The sequence below is a fragment of the Zootoca vivipara genome, chromosome 5 (genome assembly GCF_965207765.1).
Source record: "Zootoca vivipara chromosome 5, rZooViv2.hap1.1, whole genome shotgun sequence".
In the NCBI taxonomy this organism is placed as follows: domain Eukaryota; kingdom Metazoa; phylum Chordata; class Lepidosauria; order Squamata; family Lacertidae; genus Zootoca; species Zootoca vivipara.
In genome coordinates this window covers 97,052,624-97,075,078 of record NC_142588.1, presented here as the reverse complement: position 1 = coordinate 97,075,078, position 22,455 = coordinate 97,052,624, and the positions used below count along the sequence as shown (strand labels likewise).

The 22,455-nt window shown below is 52.9% G+C and overlaps 1 protein-coding gene across 4 annotated transcripts in view; it reads left to right on the top strand.

The window, feature by feature from the left end:
* Positions 1 to 5,974: 5,974 nt before the first annotated feature.
* Positions 5,975 to 22,455, top strand: part of ACAP2 (ArfGAP with coiled-coil, ankyrin repeat and PH domains 2) — a 30,951-nt gene continuing 14,470 nt past the window's right edge. For all 4 annotated transcript variants that reach the window (XM_088669372.1, XM_035133266.3, XM_035133267.3 and 1 more), the window contains exons 1-10: positions 5,975 to 6,095; positions 13,275 to 13,332; positions 14,001 to 14,120; positions 14,560 to 14,613; positions 16,884 to 16,942; positions 17,572 to 17,755; positions 18,447 to 18,491; positions 18,711 to 18,806; positions 19,225 to 19,299; positions 20,813 to 20,925. In XM_088669372.1, the coding sequence (XP_088525498.1) occupies positions 6,043 to 6,095; positions 13,275 to 13,332; positions 14,001 to 14,120; positions 14,560 to 14,613; positions 16,884 to 16,942; positions 17,572 to 17,755; positions 18,447 to 18,491; positions 18,711 to 18,806; positions 19,225 to 19,299; positions 20,813 to 20,925 (857 nt within the window). In that variant the 5' untranslated portion in view covers positions 5,975 to 6,042. The remainder of the gene's footprint in view (positions 6,096 to 13,274; positions 13,333 to 14,000; positions 14,121 to 14,559; positions 14,614 to 16,883; positions 16,943 to 17,571; positions 17,756 to 18,446; positions 18,492 to 18,710; positions 18,807 to 19,224; positions 19,300 to 20,812; positions 20,926 to 22,455) is intronic.

Sequence of the window (22,455 nt, the reverse complement as noted above, 5' to 3'; positions counted from 1 at the left end):
ACCCAGAAGTGAGTGTTGCGGTTTGCGAACGTTCTTTGGAACCTGAACATCCGACGGGGCTACCGCGGCTTCCGATTGGCTGCAGGAGCTTCGGTTTCCGAACTTTGGTTTCTGAACGTTTTGGAAGTTGAACAGACTTCCGGAACGGATTCCATTCGACTTCCAAGGTACAACTATAGTTGATTTCTCAAAAGAGGGAGGGTTGGGGTTTTAGGGCTATGTTGTGTTTGTGCTAACGGTGTAGGGCAGAAGTCCCCAGACTTACCTGGCCCTGGGCAGGTGCCTCGAGCGCCATTCGCGCAGTGGGCCGGAGCGCGCGCTCATACGCGTGTGCACATGCGATTTCTGGCACACTTCAGGTCGACAGAGCGTCGGAAATAGCTTGTGCACATGTGCCAACGTCATTTCCGGCGCACTTCCGGGTTGCTGGAACACCTGAAATAACTTGTGTGCATGGGCCTCCTCTGACCCGGAAGTGCGCCGGAATGACGCTTGCACATGCGCACAAGCTATTTCCGATGCTCCGGAGACCAGGAAGTGGGCAGCTGCGCCATGCCGATAGGAGCGGGCAGCAGGCGGCGGGGGTTGCTGGGGGCCGGATAAATGAGCCTGGCGGGCGATATCCGGCCCCCAGGCCATAGTCTGGGGACCCCTGGTGTAAGGGAACGGTCAGGCTCATCCTCTTGATTTTAGCTCAAGGCCGTGGTGGGGACTTGGTAGGACTTCTGGGGTGTCACAACCCTCCCCCTCCAGCTTTAACAACAGGTATTGGGAAACACCTGGTGGGGGCTCTGATCTACCCTGCACAGCATGTCTGCAGCTGGCTGGCTTTCCTTTTTGGCTAGTTTTGTGGCATAGCAAAAGCAAGCTCCATCAACATGCCTGCTTCTCCCTCCCCTGGCCTTGCAGGCTTTTCTTGGGAGAGGTGTGTGCTAACCCTGAGGGGGAAAGCAAGCTGACAAGCACCAGGAGAGCAGCCACACAACACACCTCCTAGGGAACTTCCTCAGTCAAGCCAGGTACACATCAATTGCTGACTGCCTTTCCTGTGTTGAAGCCACAAAGTCGAAAAGAGAACTCTCAGGGCAACCTCCGGAGGGGCTGCTTCCTCCTTCCTTTACTCTGCTGGAGGGACATGGCTACGAAGGGGCAAAGAGTTGCCAGCTGTCTCCATTTGCTCACTGTCACTGCCGTCTTCAGGATGCAACTGCAGGAGCTCTCTGCAATGTCAGAGTATGTTTTGGGTGGTTTGGTATTTAGAATAAAGTTCTTAATTTAACTATATGTGTTTTTGCATTTGTTCAGCTGCTGAGGCTGCAGCCAAACGGGATATTTCCTGTTGTTGAGTTCTCCTTTGTGGGCGGGGGGAGAAGTTGGATCCTGGTGGAATTTGAACCAAACTCTCCAAAAAGGTGGAAAGAGGTTTCCCAACAGAGTGCCTAGAGCATGATTTAAAAACCATGTTTAATTTTATTTTTTAAGATGAGAGCTCATAGTATTGCAAGGTAAATAATGGAGGAGCCAACTGTCTTTTCTGAAGTAGAATCATGTATGGTAAGCTCTCAACCTACATGGGGGTTACTTTCCAGGGATCATGCCTAAAGGCAAAATTGCATATACCGTATATTCCAGCGTATAAGACGACTGGGCGTATAAGACGACCCCAACTTTTGAGAAGATTTTACTGGGTTAAAAAGTAGTCTTATACGCAGGAATATACAGTAGTCAAAACACATTGGAAGTCCCACCATTGAACACAAAGGCTTTGTTCTCCGGACTCCTGCCCCCTTCCTTCCTTCCTTCCTCCCTTCCTTCCTTCCTCCCTTCCTTCCTTCCTTCCTTCCTTCCTTTTTAATTGCAAAGTGTGTAAAGCTGAATGTGCACAAATAAAATGTGTTTAAGTTGCAATTTAACTATACAGTGGTACCTTTGTTTAAGCAAAATAAAAAAATTCCTTCAGTAGCACCTTAAAAACCAACTAAGTTTATATTTTGGTATGAGCTTTCGTGTGCATGCACACTTCTTCAGATACACTAGAAACAGAAGTGTCAGACCCTATATATATACAGAGGGTGGTGGGGGTGGGTGGGAATGGGAGATGGGCTGATGGGAGTGGTAAACCTGTAGATGGGTGTTAATGGCTGCTGATGGCTGCAATTAGTCCTGGGCTGAGGTGCTAAAGAAAGCTTGATCATGCATAATGAGATAAGAATCCGATATCTCTATTCATCCCAGGTGCTTCCATGGTTTTAAGCTTGGTAATGATTTCCAATTCAGCAACTTCCCTTTCCAGTCTGTTCCTGAAATTTCTCTGTAATAAAACAGCTGCTTTGAGATCTTGTATAGAATGTCCTGGGAGATTGAAGTGTTCTCCTACTGGTTTTTCAGTCTTCTGGTTCCTGATGTCAGATTTATGTCCATTTATCCTTTGGCGTAGGGTTTGGCCTGTTTGTCCAATATAGAGAGCTGAAGGGCACCGTTGGCATTTGATAGCATACACAATGTTAGAAGATGAGCAATTAAATAGTCCTGAGATGGTATGTTGGATGTTGTTGGGGCCAGTAATAACAGAACACCACTAGTCATCACATACAGCTCCCAAGTTAAAACAGTACAACGCATCATCAGAGATCTACAGCCTCTCCTGGACAATGACAGCTCCCTTTCTCAAGCTCTGGGAGGAAGACCTTTCATTGCCTTCAGACAGCCACCCAATCTTAAACAACTCCTCACCCACAATAATACAACCACCAGACTTAACATGGACACTGGTACCAGAGCCTGCAATAAACCCAGATGCCAACTTTGCTGCCACATACACCCGGACAACATCATTACTGGCCCCAACAGACCAACTTCGACTCAGACCAACACGGCTACCTACCTGTAACTAGAACCTTTGTTTAAGAACAGCTTAATTTATGAGCAACTTGGATTAAGAATGCTGCAAACCTGGAAGTAGGTGTTTTGGTTTGTGAACTTTGCCTTGGAAGCAGAACATGCTTGTCAGTATCCTTCTTGAACTGAGGTTCCCAGAACTGGACACAGCATTCCAGGTGAGATCTGACCAGAGTGGAATACAGTGGTACTATTACTTCCCTTGATCTATTCTAGATGGTATACACCAGTGGTTCCCAATAGGTGGTCCGCGGACCCCCAGGGGTCCGCAAGCTATGCCAGAGGGGTCCGCAAGATGCTATTAGAATAAAAAATATATTAAATATATTTCGTATGATAACAGATTTTTTGTTTTGGCCACTTCCTGCATGAGCAGAGTCTAGTGCAAAACTAGAATTAGATAGAGGCAGTAGTTCGTCTTATGCCGTTAGGTGGCGCTTTACAAACACTACTGTTTTGCAAAGAGGCAGCGGGCGCATTCTACTAACGCTCACCTCCCCAAGATGCTTTGCGCGCGTCGGCTTCATTTGTGCGCTACTGCGCAGGTACCCTGTCTTCTCCATTCCCCTCCCTCCTCCCTGGCGCGCGCTGCCTCTTTGCAAAACAGTAGTGTTTGTAAACAAAGCATTGTTTTTTGCGGAAGCTACAGTTCGCGTAATAAAAAATGGACCGTTGGTTAAAAAGTGGTTCGTTAAAACGACAAAGGCCTACAGATGAAGAGGAAGATAATGCATTTGATGTTCAAGCAAGTAAGTCAGTGACTCTCGAACCGATCTTGTCAGTGTCCCTTGAACCTAAATCATCGGCGTCCCTTGAACCTAACCTTTCCAAGATCAGTGTTAAGCTTAGTGGAAAAATTAGATTAGGAATTAGGAATTAGATTTAGGATTAGGAATTAATGGGGGTCCTTGTCACAATAGCGGCTCGATGAGGGGTCCTCGAGAAAATTTTGTTGGGAACCCCTGCTATACACCTACCCTGTTTCCCCCTTTTTAATACATAGTCATAAAGTAAGCCATGGCAGGGTTTTTAAGCATTTGAGAAATATAAGACATACCCCCAAAATAAGCCATACTTCCGCGCCATGGAAACCAACCCCCACAGGCACCTCCACTCACAGAGTCACTCCATGCGGCCAAGAGCTCTGCTTAACAGCTGATCGCGCTCCCGCCTTGCTGGCTGCATCCCCGTGCTCCGCTTGCCACCACCGCTTGCCACCACCGCTGGGCTCATTGCTTCTTCCTTGCCTGGCCCAGCCAAGGAGCTTGGAGCACCCTGCAGCGGCGGGGGGAGCGCCTGAGCCAGTGGCCTCCGCCTGGCCTGGCCAAGGACGCCTGCTGCCCCGCCGCCCGGAACCGGTGGCTGCTGCAGTGCTGAGCACTCAAGAGAGCACAGCAGCGCCCTGAGCCAGCGTCCTGAACCGTAAAAACCGTACCAGTAATTAAAAAATAAGACATCCCACCGAAAGTAAGCCACCCTGTGTTTTTTTGAGGAAAGACGGTGTCTTAAAAAGGGGGAAACACGGTATTGGTGCAGCCCAGAATTGCATTGGCTTTTTTAGCTGCTGCATCACACTGCTGACTCATGTCAAGTCTGTGGTCTACCAAGACTCCTAGGTCCTTTTCACATGTATTGCTCTCAAGCCAGGTGTCACCCATCCTGTATTTGTGCTTTTCATTTTTTTTTGCCCAAGTGTAGTACTTTACATGTCTCCCTGTTAAAATTCATATTGTTTGCTTTGGCCCAGTTGTCTAATCTGTTAAGGTCATTTTGACCTTTGGGAAGCCAAACCCCACATCCCATTGTAATCTGGATTAATGGGGGGGGGAGGGCTCGTCTTTAGACCAGATGTGTTTGGTGGTTTTCTCTTGCATTTCTTGTGTTGCTCAGCCCCCCCAGCACAAGGGCGGAGCCCCCAAAAAAATTAAAGGGAAAGAAACTGGATGTAAATTTGCAAAATATAAGATAAAAAACAAATACAATAAAACCTACCTACAGCAACAGTGTTCTGTGTGTTGTGTAGGCTCCTATGATGTAAGTCATGGGCCCTGCCTGCTCCCTAAAATATCCCTGGTTTGCTCCTTTCTATATATAAGGTGCCTACATTTTGCATATGCAAATGGCTTGAGATACCTATCATTGACCATATAACATCTGTTGTTGTTTAGTCGTTTAGTCGTGACCCCATGGACCATAGCACGCCAGGCACTTCTGTCTTCCACTGCCTCCCGCAGTTTGGTCAAATTCATGTTCGTAGCTTCAAGAACACTGTCCAACCATCTTGTCTTCTGACGTCCCCTTCTCCTTGTGCCCTCCATCTTTCCCAACATCAGGGTCTTTTCCAGGGAGTCTTCTCTTCTCATGAGGTGGGCCAAAGTATTGGAGACTCAGCTTCAGGATCTGTCCTTCCAGGGAGCACTCAGGGCTGATTTCCTTAAGAATGGATAGGTTTGATCTTCTTGGAGTCCATGGGACAATTTGTTGCTGACAGAGGACAGCTGGACACATAAAGGGCCCCACTACCTTCAGGAGCTGAGGGCCTCATCCAAGCTCAATCCGGCCCTTTTCTCCGCAGCCCCGTCCCCCCCCCCCCAGGTCGGAGCGTCTCAAGAAGCCCGTTCTGGAGGGGGCGGGGCTCCATGTACTGCCTACGTCACTCGCTCCCGGAGAGACGTTCCGCTCTGCTGCTATGCAACGGGGCCCGCCCCCTCAATGCGGCTCTGCCTGCTCCCGATTGGGTCGCGCGGGATGCAACGGCGGCGCGCGTTATGGACGAGCGCTATTGGCTCTCTGGGCTGCCCCTTATCGAGAACGGGGCGGGTGAAGGAAACCGAGGAAAGAGCTTTGGCAGGCCGGGATTGGCGCGAGCAGCCCGCACTCTCCCTTCCCATTGGCTCTGGGGGCTGCCCCTTCGGAGGCGGCCTTCGGAAAAGACTCCTGCCGCCGGCAGCCATTGGCTCGTGCGTAGCGCCGCCCGTGCCGATTGGTCGGGGGGGTGGGGCGCTGGGCTGGGCTGGACCTTCTCCGCCCGTCCTGCGCGCCGCCCCCCGCTCGCCTCGCCCCCCCCCCTCCGGGCAGAACCGAGTGGAGCCTCTGAGGGAGAGCAGGACGGTGCGGAGGCCGGAGGCCGAGGGGAGGCGAGCCATGAGGGTCGCCGTGGACTTCGAGGAGTGCCTCAAGGACTCGCCCCGCTTCAGGTCCGGACTCCAGGCGGGGCCCCGGAGGGAGGGGAGGCCCGGAAGGGAAACCTCCGCCCGGCTGCCCGCGTCGCCTTCTCCGGCGAGAGGGAACCCCCAGGGCCATCTAGTCCAGCCCCCGGGGGCAGCAGGGCAGGAGTGGCGGCTGAAGCGTCCCTGTCGGGCAGCCTCCCAGGAAGGAGAGCCCGCCGCCTGTCCAGGGGCTCCTCCCCGCAGAAGCGCCTTTCTCGGCCCCGGGGACAGCCTCTCGCTCTCGGGTCCCCTCTCCCCCTTCTCTGATCCCGGCTGAGCATCTCCGCCCTTCCTCTTCAGCACGCACCCCCAAACTCGGCCCTCCAGATGTTTTGGGACTACAGCTCCCATCATCCCTGGCCACTGGCCCTGTTAGCTAGGGATGATGGGGATTGTAGTCCCAAAACATCTGGAGGGCCGAGTTTGGGGGTGCCTGCTCTTCTTCCCCATTTGCTTCAGCAGGCAGAGGGGGCATCCTCCTCCTCCGACTTCTCCTCTGAGGCAGCCCGAGGCCTTCAGGGAGTGGGGTGGAGATGGCTAAGGACTCATTTTTTTGGGGGGGAGGCCTTGAAGCAAATGGGGGCCTCCCTTGCCAGCAGGTCTTTTGGGCTTAAGAGGACCTTGTTAGCTGACACTGGATCTTCGGGGGGAATCAATGCTCACCTGGATCCAGGCATGGACAGGCTGAGTACCAAGAAAGGCCTGGGTGCTTTTTGTGGTCCTGTGGCTAAGACTTTGTCTCCCAAGCACTGGAGGGCGTTCCACATCAGGGTGCAAATGAGAAGGATCCAAAGAAGTGGTGGATCCTTTTGTCAATATAAAACTTTTAGGAATCATGGACTTCTAATTCTCAAATGTGCTGATGGACATGTGACTCTTCATATGTGTTAGACTGTATTTGCTAAGTTACTGTGGGTGTTTCTGTGGGTAGTTGGTTGGTTGGTTTGTGTGTTTTGATTTCCACAAGCAGCATTCAGCTTGAGCTCAGCTGCTCTGGAATGCACACAAGAAACAGACCAGAACAAACACAAATCTGTGTTACCCATCTCAACCAACCTAGAGTAAGCGATGTGCAGGTCTCACACACCAACCAGCCAACTCAGACCTCACCTGGAATACTGTGTCCAGTTCTGGGCACCACAGTTCAAGAAGGATACTGACAAGCTGGAACATGTCCAGAGGAGGGCAACCAAAATGGTCAAAGGCCTGGAAACGATGCCTTATGAGGAACGGCTTGGGGAGCTAGGTATGTTTAGCCTGGAGAAGAGATGGTTAAGGGGTGATATGATAGCCATGTTCAAATATATAAAAGGATGTCATATAGAGGAGGGAGAAAGGTTGTTTTCTGCTGCTCCAGAGAAGCGGACATGGAGCAATGGATTCAAGCTACAAGAAAGAAGATTCCACCTGAACATTAGGAAGAACTTTCTGACAGTAAGAGCTGTTCGACAGTGGCATTTGCTGCCAAGGAGTGTGGTGGAGTCTCCTTCTTTGGAGGTCTTTAAGCAGAGGCTTGACAGCCATGTGTCAGGAATGCTTTGATTGTGTTTCCTGCTTGGCAGGGGGTTGGACTGGATGGCCCTCGTGGTCTCCTCCAACTCTGTGATTCTGCGATTCTATCTGCTCTTGTTTTCGTCCATTTTTGAGCATCTGGTAAAAACACCTGATGTGTCCTCAGTTTGTGGTTAGCCTATTCAGAAGCTTTGAAATATAGGCAAAAGAACAACTGTTAGCCCTGTATAAAAATGCTGGAAGGCAACAAGAATGTTGTCCCTTCTGCCATCTCCTACTGCCTGCTTGCCTATGGCGATTCCATCATTTATTTTGGCATCTTGATGATGGTTTTTGTTTTCTCTAGTTGCCTCAGGCATCCCTGCCACTCTTTCCTCACCTTCAGTGTTTCCCATCTACACAATGGGATTTGTAATGCTGGCCTCTCCAGGGCTCACATATGAAATGCTATGCCATTGAATCCATTTTTCAACATGTCGCTTTTCAGTCAGTGGCTATCATGACAAGGCAAGCGGAATAGGAAGTAGCCACAGTGACTGGAGGGAGACCTGTGCAGCAGAAGCCGCCCCCAAATGCGAGCAAGGGACCATGGCCCCCAGCACAGGGCTTTTATGTCAGCTGCTTGGATATATTGATGCAGGCGATGCTTTAGTTAGACTGCATCCCACCGTAAGTAGCAGGGTGCATTCACAGAACCGATGTGTTGGCTGTTATGGAGAGGTTTCTACCCTTAGCTTGCAGGGTGTGCCCACCCTTCCTGTACTGCTGTGTGATTATGAAATGTTTGGTCCCTCCCTTGCCAGGCTGGACCACAGAGGCTCCTCTGGTCATGGAGGTTGTCTCCGATGGGTCGCAGCCTGGAGCTTGAAAGGAAAGCTAGAAGGAAACACCCAGGCAAGAGGATGGCTTACTCTGCAAACCGGCGGGTGGTTTCCTGCCAGACTTCTACCCACTTCAGTGTATGTAATTCTTGGAATCTGAAGCTGATCAAGTTCAGCTGTCCTTTAAAATGGTTCCTTTTGCTGCTCCTGTTTGCCAAATGAATAGAGATTTCTGTCTTGCTGTCATTTTACCCGAATACAGAGAAGCAAAGATACAAAGCCGTTCACCGGGCAGGTTTCTCAGGGCTGCTGCTCTGCAGGTGTGATTCTTTGTGTAAAGTTACCAGAGAAATGGTTCAAAGGGGTAAAACTGACAGGGGAAACGGTCTCCAAGTTTTAAGACTCCTTGGAGGTGTAGCTGAAATGGAGGAAGAAAAATGGGCTGAGAAGGTTAGTTTTGCCAAGTGCCTGGAGATTTGCAGAAGAAGGCCGGCAAAGTAGAGATGCTGCGTTGCTATGCCATGCTCAACTGTGGTTTATTGTGAAGGAAGCACATTCATTCCTGTACCTTCTCCCAATCGGGCTTCAGGTTTCAATGAACCACTTTCGCATGGCATCTGAACCGGACAGACTACAGTTTTTTGAAACAAGAATGCTTTGTAACCTGTGCTTGAAGTTGGCTTGTTTGAAGGAAACCATAGTTAAGATAAACTACCATTTATCAGATTCGGATGACGTAACAAGCTGTGTTTAATCAGAAATTGGAAGTTCGAGCTCCTTCTGGTGGCGCTGGAAGAGGAGGGGTCTTGTGTGAGTCCAAGGCTTACTCAGCCTTCTTCTCATCTTCATAAACCATAGTCTCTCCTATGTGGATACAGCCCTCTTTGTCTCTTGATGAGGCTGGATAAATCTCAGGCGCCACAAAACTGGATTCAGACTGCTGGAAGTTTAGCAGTCTCCTTCCAGGCTTCGCGGGGCATAGCCGCCTCAGTTTCCTTGTGACAAAGACCAGTGAAACTAGACAAGAGAACAGGCCTTGAGTTGACCCAGTTGTGCAAATGACGGATGTCAAATGCAGAAGTTGTTTCAGGGAGGGGCTCCAAGCATCAAACCCTAACCAGTGTTGCTACAGAGCGACGTCAGCAAACTTTTGTTTGGATTGCAAGGAGGAGGAAGATCCTTCTTCAAAGCACTGGGAAGCAGTATTTAATCTGCCACGGCTGTATGGCAGAGGGTGGGGGTGCTTTGTAATGTGTCAACTGCCTTTTGTGCTCTACTGGGGGGGGGGAAGCCTGTGACCCTCCGAATAGTGACTCTCCAGAATGGCCGATGGTGGTGAGGGGAGTTGTAGTTTGACAACATTTGGAGGGACAAAAGTTCCCTGCCCCTGTGCTAGCACAACAGACTGAAAAGACCATCTTATTTGGCATTTTCAAAAGCATCAAGCTGTTTTAACTTGCAGCGAAATCCATTCTGTGAATCCCTGCAGCTGGTATTTGGAAGCATTGCTGTCTCCAAGAGCAGAGCCATCTCCTCCTCGCTGCATTTGTCTCACCCTCTTTTAAACCCTTCCCAGTTGGGGCCCACCACTGTCTTCAAGTGGGGCTCCTAGCCCTCGGGGGAGACTTTTCTGGGAGGCGTGGTAGGCGGAAGCAGAAGGGTTTTCTGCCAAGAACTAACATACTCCCAAAGATGGATCCTCTTCTAGGGAGGGTACATGAACCCTAAGAACCCCCCTCACCCAAGCTGGAGCAGTTTCTTCTGCCCCATAATGCTTTGGGTGCTGCCACCAGTGTGTCCTTGTGCTCTTTGGGCCCCGAGAGAAGAAGGAGGCTGCTTGACTGCCAGCACATCATCCAGCCACTCCTCTGCACGGCTGGAAACAAAGGTGGCTTCGCAGTTGGTTGCTGCAGCCCTGCAAATAGGATAGACCTTTTTGCAGAATGCCAACTCTCGATCCACTCACATGCAAGGTGTCTTTCTATGCCCCATTGGGCAGTGCCCTCCCCCAACCCCACATCTCTCGTGAGCTGCCTTAGTGCTTCAGAGGCAGTTTTCATTTGGCAAACATTGAAAGCTCACAGGGCAGCCGTGAAGACTAAGAAACATCCTCCCAAGCAGAGGTTGGGGTTTAAACACATGCTAGGAGCATGGCAAGCTGCCTTCTCCTGAGTTAGACCGCTTAGCTCAGTGCTGTTGACACTGGCTGGCAGCAGCTCTCTAAGGTTTCCCAGCCCCACTTGAGGTGCCGTCAAGGAGGGAAGCTGGACCTGCGTGCAAAGCAAGCGCTGTGGGGAGACAGGTCCTGACCCCTGGGCGCTTGACCCTTGGCTCTCCTTTCTTTTTGAGAGGAAGTGGACTTCCTGGCAGCTGGAGATCTCCACTTAGAAGAAGAAAGTCCTTTTGGAGAGGAGGAGAGATGGGGACTGACCTGACCATTCTCTGCTCCGTTCAGAGATGGAGCAGTAATGACGTTCCTTGGGGACCCTTTTCCAGGGCAGAGGCTCTCTGTTCAGTTCACTCAGGCTCCTATTTATTGTGTACACAATCCAACGAAATACAGTTAGAGGAGCAAGCATGGGGCAACTTTCAGTTTGTTTCCTGACGGAGGGGGTGAACGGGAGCATTCTAGGCAGGGCTTGTTCTCCCCGGCTGTTTTCTGTGGAGCGTCACAGACCAGTCTCCCTCCGGATGCCTCCGTTGCTGCAGCATTCCTTCGATTGGACTGAGTGGTTACAATGACATGGGTTTGTGTGGCATCTCGTCCTGGCTGCTCCTTCAGTCTTGGACTGGGCTTCTCTGGTTTGTTGGTGCTGAAGCTCCTGCCCCCCCTTGACCTGCTGCCACTGTTTGCCCTTCGCCCAAGGTTTGCCCCCTGGATGCTGGGCCTGAAAAGGGTGGGGGCCTCTGTTCAGAGCCAGCAGGGGATGGAGAACCAGGTGGGGGAGGCAGCAGAGCAGCCCAGGGGCTGGACATCTTGCCTGCCCTCTTGCACGCAGGGGCATCAGTAGCTGCCCTCACCGTGGGGGGGGGCACCCTTCCCAGCCTCTCCCTCTTGCTTGCCAGGGCTGGGCAACTGGCTAGAGCATCATTCAGCTCTTAGTGGGCCCTTTCGCTGGTTTTTAATTGGGCACATCTTTTCGAAGGTGCTTTGTGAGCCTATTGGGAGGACAAAGCAGGATATCAGGGTCCTAAATAAAACTTCTAAAACGTCCTGCTTCTTTGGGAATCCTGGTGGCAGAAAAAGTTGAACCTCTTTGCCGGCCTGCTCCATTTGTTGCAGGAAAAGCAGCCAAGGGAGGGGGTGGAATGGCAGAGCCAGTGGCTGCCTTTCTTTCAGAAACGCCTGCTTCCCTCAAGCTGGCTCACCTCTCCTCAGCAGCCAGTTCCTCTGATTTTCCGTCTGCAAAAAGCCATTCAGGCAGGTGCTGGCTAAAGAGGCTTTTTAAACTTATCCAAGCCCTGCTTTCCTACTGAGAATGCCCCCCCCTTTCTGTAAGTAAAGAAATGTGGCCAAGGCATGCCTGGCGTGGCCCTCCGAACCCTCCTTTCCCGTGTCTGGGATGTCCTCCGTTGGTTCCTGGTGCTGCTTGTGGGTCCATCTGCTGCAGGTGGCTGTTCAAGGGGTTCCAGCTCTTCTGGACTCCACTGGTCCTTGAGGGAGAGCGCAAACAGCTGTGGGTCAGGCCGGCCGGGGCCTCGTCACTCTTGTTAATGCCAGGCAAGCACCACTCAGCCAGGTGGGGGGTGGGGGGTGCAGCACAGCTGGCCCGTTTCCGGGGCAGTCTCTTGGCATGGTGCTTTCTCAAAGGAACTAAGTGAATAACCTTCTGGCAGGCTGCTGATGCCTAGTAAGAATCAGAGTCCGTTTGCATAGCTCTCCAGGAACAACCTTTGCTGGATTTGAGAGGGCCTGCTTTGCAGCTTAGACCCAAATGAACACTTTGCCTCTTCCCCAATGGAAAGGACGAGAAGGAAGGCATGACCCTTTGCTTCATGGCTTTCGTCCCCTCTGGCCCGCAGCTGCAGAGCCTGTCAGCTGTTTCCCGGCTGTGTGGTCCCCTGCAGCTGAACTGTGCATCCCAGTTGCAGGGTGTGTGTGTGTGTGTGTGTGTGTGTGTGTGTGTGTGTGTGTGTGAAGAGACTTTCCTGCTTGGCTCTGCCCACTGGCTGCATTCCTCACCCCGATCCTGTAGCTTCACGGAGATCAGACTGTGGGGAAATGGCTCTGGGTGAAAGGGGCATAGAAAAGGCAAATATTTTTTTAAAGGTTGTCATCCTCCCTCCTAAATGGCAGGATAGCCCTTTTCCACAAACGGGTTTGGCAGCGCGTGCTGTGACTGGGGAGAGTGTTTCTGTGGAAGCCGGTGGCGAGTTGAGGTCCCAGCTGGCATTGCCAGTTGCTGTTGACTCCGCTCTGTGGACGGCATCCTCTTGAGAGGCGACTCATTTTGCAAGCAGCCCTGAGTGCTTGGCTGCAGTTGTTGACACCGAAGCCTTCTCCTTCTCAGAGTTGGCGTGCAAACAGTGGGAATCTGGCCAGACCTCAATGGGGGAGCCAGTGCCACTGAAACGGCAGGGACTTCCAGGAAGATCAGGGTCCGAGTGCAGGGTGTCCCCGTCTGCTACACAGTCCCCCTCCCCCTCCACCCTGTGCCTCTTGGTTGTGCCAGGATGGAGCACCCCCATCCCTCAAATCCCTCCAGAGAGATCCACTGTAAGCCTTTCTGAAGTTGAACTGGCTGCTTTGCGCGCGGTGGGTCTTCTGTTAGCAACGGACGACTTTCCCAGGGAGTCTGGATGGTGTGACATCTCAGTCTGTTTCTCCTCGCAGGGCTGCTTTGGAAGATGTGGAAGGAGATGTGACGGAGCTAGAGCAGAAGCTGGAAAAGGTGAGCCAACATCACCTGGGCAGTTCCACCCCCATCTGGCTCCTAAGAGGGTCCCTTAGGAGAAGGTTTGGGGAGGGAGAAGCAAAGTTCTGCTGCGTAAGCATCAATCCTTGCACTAGTGGAAGGGGGATATTGAATGCCACCCTTTAGGCCCAACTCCTAGTTGAACCTGGGGGCAACCAGCAGCGCTCCTTCAGGTGATGAAGGGCTCAGCTGGTCCTTGAGCTTTCCAGGGCTGGAGGTATTCAGGGCTGTTTGGCCAGAACTGCATTGCTCTTTCCCCCCTGCAGTCATTTATGCTGGGCCTGAGCTCTCTTAACTGCCAGTCAGCTATTGAAGTGGGCATTGCCATGCAGAACGCAACCATTTTCTGGAAATCGCGGGTGGGCAGAGTGGCTGCCGTTGTGCTCCGGTCCTGCTGGTGTGCTTCCCATGGGGTGGGCATCTGAATGACCCCTGTGAGAACAGGAGACTGGACTAGATGGAGTCCCTTTGGCCCGGATCCAGCAACAGGGAAGCAGGGTCCCTCCCATCCAGCATTTTTGTCTGCCAAAGTGGTCAGCCAGATGTCAGAGGAAAAGGGCATTGGCTCCTCTTTGCTGCCGAGTTGGTATGTTGAGAGATGACCAGGGCCATGAGATAGGAAGACTCTGCTGCTTCTCTTTCAGTTAGTGAAGCTTTGCATTGCGATGATCGACACGGGGAAGGCCTTCTGCCTGGCAAACAAGCAGTTCATCCATGGCATTCAGGACCTGGCTCAGTATTCCAGCAAGGATGCCCTCGTGGAGGTAAGTGCCTGCTGCCAAGTGTGCTCAGAAGAGTTTCAAATTCTGGGGTCTAGAGCTTCCCCTCGCCTGGGGAACGGGGTGGGGTGGGGGGCTGCCTGCCTGGGCACTTGAGTGTGCTTTTCTTAAGCGGGGGTGGAATCCACAGCCCATCCAGGGAGGAGCTGTTCTTAAGAGAGTGTAGGAACTTAAATGGGCTCCCAATTAAATATCTGTCGCTTTCATCTCCTTAAGCTAAGCGTATTTGGCTCTTCAGCCTTTAGTTCATGCTGACCCCTTGAGAGAAGTTGGAGAAGAGGAATGTTTGCAAGAGCAGAACACCCCCCCCCCGGCCCCCAGTGCAGCCGCACCCTCTGCTGATCCTTTTGGTAGAGGGGGCTTCCCTGCTGTTCCCTGGGCAGGAATAATCTGGCTGGCCTTGTTGCTCCCCCCCCCTTTGCAGACCAGCTTGACGAAGTTCTCCGACAGCCTCCAAGAGATGATCAATTACCACACTGTAAGTTTCAGAAGTAGCTCCGCTTGTGGTGGGCTTTTCTCCTCTGTGGATTTAGAAAGCTGCTTGATAAAGATGTGTAAGTTTTTCTTCCCTGTGTTTCGAGGGCACTCCAAGACACTTAGAAATGAAATGCCTCCTTAATAGATTTAATATCTCTCTCTCTCTCTCTCTATTTAAAAAAAATGTGTGTTTTGAAGTCCCAATGGAGTGTGTATGACTTGCTTGTTCCAGCTTCCTGGAACATCGCCGCTCTTGGCACTCTCTCCCGGTTGCCTTGGCTGGCCATCTGGAAACTCTGCCTCCCTCCCTCCCTCTGTCAGGCATGGGGGGCTGTGCAGGGCCTTGCACATCTTAATTTCTAGCCTCCTTAACACAGAGGCTTTGTCACAGATGAGTCCTGCAGCCTCGTGGCAGCCTGCCGAATGGTGTGGCTGTTTTCTCAGCTGCAGCGAAAGAAGGAATGCATCTTCCTGGCTTGGGGGGGGGGAGAAGAGAGATGGGCGGAAGTGAGGGGCTCTGCATTTTTGCAGCTTGTTTGTACAGTCCCAGACCAGGACTCTAGAGCAGGGGTTCCCAACAAAATTTTCTCGAGGACCCCTCATCGAGCCGCTATTGTGACAAGGACCCCCATTAATTCCTAATCCTAAAATTAAAAAGTGAGAGCCAAATTAAGAGTCTTTTTATATTTATACGTTTTTTACAGTTCTTCCTCTTCATCTGTAGGCCTTTGTCGTTTTAACGAACCACTTTTTAACCAACGGTCCATTTTTAACTACGCGAACTGTAGCTTCCGCGAAAAACAACGCTTTGTTTACAAACACTACTGTTTTGCAAAGAGGCAGCGCGCGCCAGGGAGGAGGGAGGGGAATGGAGAAGACAGGGTACCTGCGCAGTAGCGCACAAATGAAGCCGACGCGCGCAAAGCATCTTGGGGAGGTGAGCGTTAGTAGAATGCGCGCGCTGCCTCTTTGCAAAACAGTAGTGTTTGTAAAGCGCCACCTAACGGCATACAGCAGAACTACTGCCTCTATCTAATTCTAGTTTTGCGCTAGACTCTGCTCATGCAGGAAGCGGCCAAAACAAAAAATCTGTTATCATACGAAATATATTTAATATATTTTTTATTCTAATAGCATCTTGTGGACCCCTCTGGCATAGCTCGCGGACCCCTGGGGGTCCCCGGACCACCTGTTGGGAACCACTGCTCTAGAGCTTAGAAACCCCAAGTTTCCAACTTTCAGTGCCCCCTTGTGGAAGGCACAAGGCAGCGCTAGCGGGGAAAGGGAGGAAGAACTTCAGTGGGGAGACTGGCTGGCCGTAGGAAGGTGCCTTGGAGCAAGAGGCGTCCAGAGAGTCCCGGCAGCGCTTCTCCAAGGCTGAGAGGGCATGCAGTGGGGGGGGGGGTTCCTGCCTGGGGTGTCCTGCATGCAAGCTGTGGTCTGAGGGGTACCTTCTTGGAGCGAGGAGAGGCCTCGGGAAGCCTCAATGTGGGGCTCCTCCACTTGAGCAGCTTGCAGAGTGTTGGGCATGGGGGGGGGAAGGCAGCACTGGCGGGGGGGGGCTGGGTTGGGGGTTCACTGGGCTGCTGTAGCAGAACTGTTGGTCCTTGGTGGGGGCAGGCCTCTCTCTGGCTGGTCTGTTGAGTCATACAACTTTTCCTGTCCTGTCTTTGGGTCACTGAAAGGGGCCGCCAAGGTGGCTTATGGTATTATAATCCTACAGTAGCAAATGCTAAAGAGAGAGCATCAAATGGTGCTAAAGAAAATGAGCCAGTGGGGAGGGGGGGGTCACAGTCCAGAGCTAAAGCTGACTGCCTAAAGCCCTCCAAGGCTCATGGAGCCAGCCGTGAAGGTGAACATTGATACTGTGTGCTGGAAAACAGTCCTGCAGCCAGGGAAGTTGTTGAGGAGCTGCTGGGCGAGATTCCCTTTGGCTGGTCCTAGTCACCAACCGGGCAGCTGTATTCTGGACCACTCGCTGCTGGAGCTGTCTTCAAGGGCTGCGCCATAGGCAGCCCATGACAGTAGCCTAACCTGGAAGCTAACATGGCAGGGGGCAGGCAGCCTCTGTTGTTTGCCTCTTCTCTGGCTCCGTGGTGAGTTTGCCATAGAATCTGTAATATCCTATGTGTTTAAAAAAGAAAAGGGAAAGGTGGCAAATCCCAAAAGCTCATTCTCTGGGATCTGTTGCCTGGGGACCCTTTGAGGCTAGAAGGGCTGGTGCCTGGAGTGTCTATGAGCCTAACTCTCCACGCGTTTCCTCCATTTCAGATCCTGTTTGACCAAACACAAAGATCAATTAAAGCACAGCTTCAGACGTTTGTCAAAGAGTAAGTAAGGATTCCGTTTTGCCAAGACTTGTCCTTAAAGAATCTTGGTGTCTTTGGGGTGTTTGTGTGTCAGGCTTCCAGGAGGGGCTGTGGGCCAGCTGGACTCTTGAATAGAGGTTGCATCGCTCTGCAAGGTTTCCTCGTCACTTGGACATGCAGGTGGTGAAAGATCTTGCCTTGCCGTGGAGTCTTCCCAAATCTTTTGACGCTGGACAACAGGCACCCCCAAATTCGGCCCTGCAGATGTTTTGGGCCTACAACTCCCATGATCCCTAGCTAACAGGACCAGTGGTCAGGGAAGATGGGAATTGTAGTCCCAAAACATCTGGAGGGCCGAGTTTGGGGATGCCTACTGGAGAAGAAGCAAAGGTTTCCTGCATTGGAAGCCAAAGGCCAGCCTGGGTTGGGCTTCCTGTTTGTTCCTCTGCCGCTCCTGAGCCACGATGGAATTGCCAGGCCTCATTCTGCTGAGCCCCCTCACTTGCCCGCTCTCTCTGTCTGTTGTCCCCTCCCCATCCACAAAGCCGTCTCTGCGTTCAGCCCCAGTTCCCCTGCGAAGCCTTCTGGGTGCTGCTGTGCTGTGAAGGGCAGCTGATGGAGGGGAGCCCTGTCTTTCCTTTGCACTCTAGAGATATCAGAAAGTTCAAGGATGCCAAGAAGCAGTTTGAGAAAGTCAGCGAAGAGAAGGAGAATGCCCTGGCCAAGAACGCCCAGGTCCCACGGACCAAGCAGCATGAGGTGGAAGAGGCCACCAACATCCTGACGGCCACCAGGAAGTGCTTCCGCCACATCGCGCTCGACTATGTCCTGCAGGTGGGCCGCCCTCGGGGGCTTTGGGAAAGGGACTTTGGGGGCCAAGGAAATGTGTTGCTGCTTCTAGGGGACTCTGGCGATGGGGCTCCTCTGGCAGAGGTGGGGCTACGTCAGGCAGAGCAGAGGTCTTGCTTGGCTTAGCAGGAGACCCGGAGGCAGGCAGAAGCCTTATTCAGTTTTATGGATTTCTTTGTTCCTGGTGTCCAGAAAGAGAAATGTGTTTGTTTAAAAAGTAGTTTTGCCTGTCCTTCCCAAAGTTAGTTGCCCTTCTAGCAGCCTCACCTTGGAGGAAGCTGGAGCATGTCTGGTGGCTGAACAAAGGGCTTTGGAGACGGAACCATGGGAAAGGGAAGGGTCTCTCCAAGCGGCAGAGAGGGGACTCTGAGCAACGCAAGCGGGGAATCCTCCCTGGCTTGGAGAGGAGTCAGGCCAGTCCTCTTGGGAGGCCAGTGAGCCACCCGCCTTTGCTGGAACGCCGGGTGCTCTGGGGCTGCAGGCCCAGTGGGTGCCTTGCAAACAAGAAGTGTCCCAGGTGCAACGTTGGCTTGAGCTGCTCTTGAGTTTCCCCTCCTTCTGCTTGTTTTGTGACTCCTGCTGCCTGCCTTGCGCTGCTCCTCCAGAAGCTTCTATCTAGCTCTTCCTTCCTACGCTCTGTTGCCGCCATATTGACACGATTCATTTTGCCCCCTAGATTAACGTTCTTCAGTCAAAGAGAAGGTCAGAGATCCTAAAATCGGTAAGCTCCTCATGTCCCCACCAGGAAATACTGCAGGGTTGAAACCGATGGGCAAATGTGTCCCCGAGGGACCTGGGTCTGGTGCCGGGCCTCGCTCCTGCGGGGCCAGTTTTGGCAGGGGTAGGAGGGCAGAGGGAGGGTGATGAGAGCTTGGCATCGAGGGCGGAGCGTGAGGGATGCTGGAAGCCCCCTGAGACATTGTCTCTTCCTCCCGGCCAGATGCTGTCCTTCATGTATGCCCACCTGGCCTTTTTCCATCAAGGCTATGACCTTTTTAGTGAACTTGGACCCTACATGAAAGACCTTGGAGCTCAGGTAACAACTGCAGTGGGTGGCTGGGGCTCTCTCCCGGAGACGGAGCTGGCCTTCGTGCTCTCTCCTCCTCCTCCTCCTCCGCTGCTGCTCCTGCCGTGAGAAGGGCTGGCCGGGCAGCTGGCTCTGGAGCGGCTCAGGCGGCATGAGTCATCCTTTTCTCCAGCCGGCCCTTGCGCTGCACAAGCCCCGCCGCAGGTCCCTGGCACCTTGGCTATTCTGGGAAGCCAACTCCTTGGAGCAGCGGCAGGAAGCAGGCAGGCCCTGCCCAGCCTCAGGTCAGGAATCTGGCAGGTAGGCTGCCAGGGGAGGGGAGCTCACCTGGGCAGGGGGGCATCCTGGCACACCCAGCAAGGCACCCACCTCTCTGGCCCTGGAGGGTAAAGGAGCCTGCCTTGCCAACTCTCTTCCTTTCTCACAGCTTGAGAGGCTGGCTGTAGATGCTACGAGGGAGAAGAAGGAGATGGAGCACAAACACTCCACTATTCAGCAAAAGGTACTACAGTACAGGGAACGCAGGAGGCAGCCAGGCCACCCGCTTGGTCTGCTTCTTCTGGCTGCATTGGGAAAGTTTCCCAGTGTGCTCCCGCTGCCAGCGGGGCTTCCAGAGCACTCTCCCATCCCCCAGCACCCCAGGGCCAGCTGCCCAGGGGGCACCATAGGGAGGGAGAAGCCATGGCTACCCAGGTCCTCTGTGGATGTCCTTCTGGCCCTCCGAGGAGGTCAAGGGGGCTGCCTGCCTCTCGGCGTGACCAGAGTTTCTCCAGCCTCCAACTGAAGCCATATCCGTAGAAACAATTAGGCTCTGAGAAGGTTGTCCCATGTGTTGAGCTGGACTGCGTGCTGTTTATTTTTAAATTTAGGAATTGCCTTTTATGTGTTTGCCAAGGCGATTTACAAACACAGCCAAAAATAGTTTTACAAACAGTACAACAACCCCTCCCCAAAACCAGTCACAAAGAGGTTTGAAAACACCACTATTATTATTGATTTTGAGTCTCAGCCCTTGGAAATGTAAGTAAGCAGCCCATTCTGAAGCTGGTCTTGGGAAGAGCGAGGCAAAAGAGAACCAAAGTAGTCAAAATTTATCCTCTGTACCATGAAAATAAATAAAAACAGTGTTTTAAAAGAGAGAGAGAACCAAAGGACTTTCCGTCCTCGTGGTTGCTGCGTTTTGGGAGGAAGTTGGAGGTGTCCCCTGCCTCTTGGCTTTCTCAGGGCGGGCAGGATTATTCCTCTTTCCCTCATGACGGAGTTGCAGATCCCTGGGACTGTTTGCTGCTGAGAGCTGCTTCTGGAGGACCCCAAAGGGAGGAGCTCTTGTCATGTGACTCAGGTGGCCGCCTGCCTCTTCCCACCAGCCTGGCCCAGGGGAGGTTTCAGCCGAGAAAGCTCCGAGCTCTCTTGCTGGGCCCTGGATTGCTGGCCAGCTGCTCCAGAGTTGGGTTCAGAAGCAGCTTCTTGAGACCCCCAATTCTCCTTGCCTGCCCAAGGCAGGGCTGTGCAGGATCCCTCAGGCAGCCCCTCCGCTGGGTGTTCTTGGGAACGTACGGAGCCAAGTGCGCCTTGCGTGTTGTCCTCCCCCAGCTGGTTGCAAGTTTTTGGAAACCCCCAGAGGGGAGAGAGAGGGCCGCCGTTTTGGTCTCCAAATGAAGCCTTTCAGCAGGGGAAGCTGTTGGGGTCTGAAGACCAACCTGTTGGGCTTGGATCTCTGAGTTGGGGGGCTCAGCTGCCCCACGAACTCCCCCACAGCTGCCCTCCATGTCCGCTTGCAAGGGGAGCCCGAGAAGGGCAAGCTAGAAAGGAAGAGTCCATTTCTTTGTGAATGAAGAGTCTTCGCTGCAGCTGCCGCCTCCCAAAGGGAGACTGGTGCCCCATCTGCTGCCGCTCACTTTCCACTTCATGGCAGACTGTCATATTTTGGGCTGGGGGGGACTGGCCTGGGAGAGGTGCCCCGTCTTGCTGCTGTGCTGCCCTTGTGAAACAAGGTGCCTCTTTTCTTCTGCCAGGACTTCTCCAGCGATGACCCTATGCTAGAGTACAATGTGGATGCTGCCAATGGCGTCGTCATGGAAGGCTACCTCTTCAAGCGAGCCAGCAACGCCTTCAAGACCTGGAACAGGTACCCGGCCACCTCCTCTGCCTCTGCCTCTTCCTGCTGCTCCCGCTGGGCTTTGCTGTGTGCTCCCCCCCCCAATCCAGGGTGCTCTCTTCCCCTTCCCACGTGGGGCTCTCTGGCCTCTGAGCCAGACGCATCACCTTCTGTCGCCTCCCCTCCCCACAGGACTAGTCCCTTTAACAGCACATGGAGGGAGTCACACATTTGCACCCCTAGTTTTGCTGTCAGTGAGCGTCTCTCTGCAGGGGGGAGGCGTTAGGTGGGAAGGAAACTCACTTTTGTGAGCTGGGCTTTTTTGGTCTTGGCTGTTCATGAATTTGTCTCCCAAATCCCCTGTTAACCTTCATCATCAGTGGGGAAAGGTGGGCCTGGAATGGTGTGCCTGTGGGGTGCAAACTCCCTAGGAGGGTCAGGGTGATTCCACAGCTCCCGGGGGGGGGGTCTGCTGCACTGGCTTGCCTGCCACCTTTCAGCAGGAGCATGGCATTACCTGCCAAAATCAGATGGAGGCTGTGTGTGTGCTTGTCGGTTTGGAAGCTGCCCCTTGAGACCATGCCGCCCTCACCCACCCTGCTGGCTGCCTTGCATTGCCCTTTGACCCTCAGCTCAGAAATAAGGAGAAGAGAGGCGGCGGGGGCTGTTCTTTTTCCCCATGAGATCTTCTGCAGCTTGGTATTTCCAAATGGGACCGTGCTCTTTCCCTGCCTGCCTGCCTGCTTGTCCCAGTCCATATTGCCAGAGTGCTCTTGCCTTTTGGGTGGGCACTGCAGGACCCTCATGGAGGCCTTGCTTGCTGCCAGGTGCCAACGGCAGCGTCTCCCGGCATGTCCTGCCCTTGGGTCATGTTTCCTCCCTTTTCATGGGACGGGGAGCCATGCAAGCAGCAGGGGGCGTGTCTGCCCAGCTCCTTGCCTGGTGGGCTGGTAGCACTTGGGGAATTTTTAGTAAAGGAATGAATTGAACTCTTTTCCCTATTGGGGCATGGGTCAATCTTTGCCAGGCTGGCAGTGAGCTTAGAAGTCCAGGTCGGGCCTTGTTGGGAAAGAGACCAGACTTGGGCCTTGTTCTGCGCTCAGTGTGTCACTTCAAAGGGTCAAGCAGGGGCTCTGGCCTGGCAAGTGGAGGGCTCTCCGTGGTGAAGGAGTGGCTCTTGCCGTGTCCATTGCTACCTTTGCAAGATTTCCAACCTGCCCTTCGCCGCAGGGTTCCAGGAATATCTGCACCTTTGGGAAGCATGGATGTCTGAGGCCTTTGAGGTGGATGTGGTGGCCTTGCTCCTGGGGGGGGGGCAGGAGGGTCTACTGGGGGGAGGGCTGCCTTGAGGATGGAAGACTCTCTCCAGAGACGACCACCGCCTTGTCCTCCCGGTGCCAGCCAAAGAGCAGCTGAGACAAAATCCCAAGTCTTCCTTCCTTTCTAAGTCTTTCTTCTATTATTGTTCTGTTTTGTGTTTAGCTCTGTTTTCATTGTGTTTCTTCCTTTTATGTAAGCTGCCCCTGGGATTCCTGTTGGAGAGGAGGGGGTGTCTAGAGG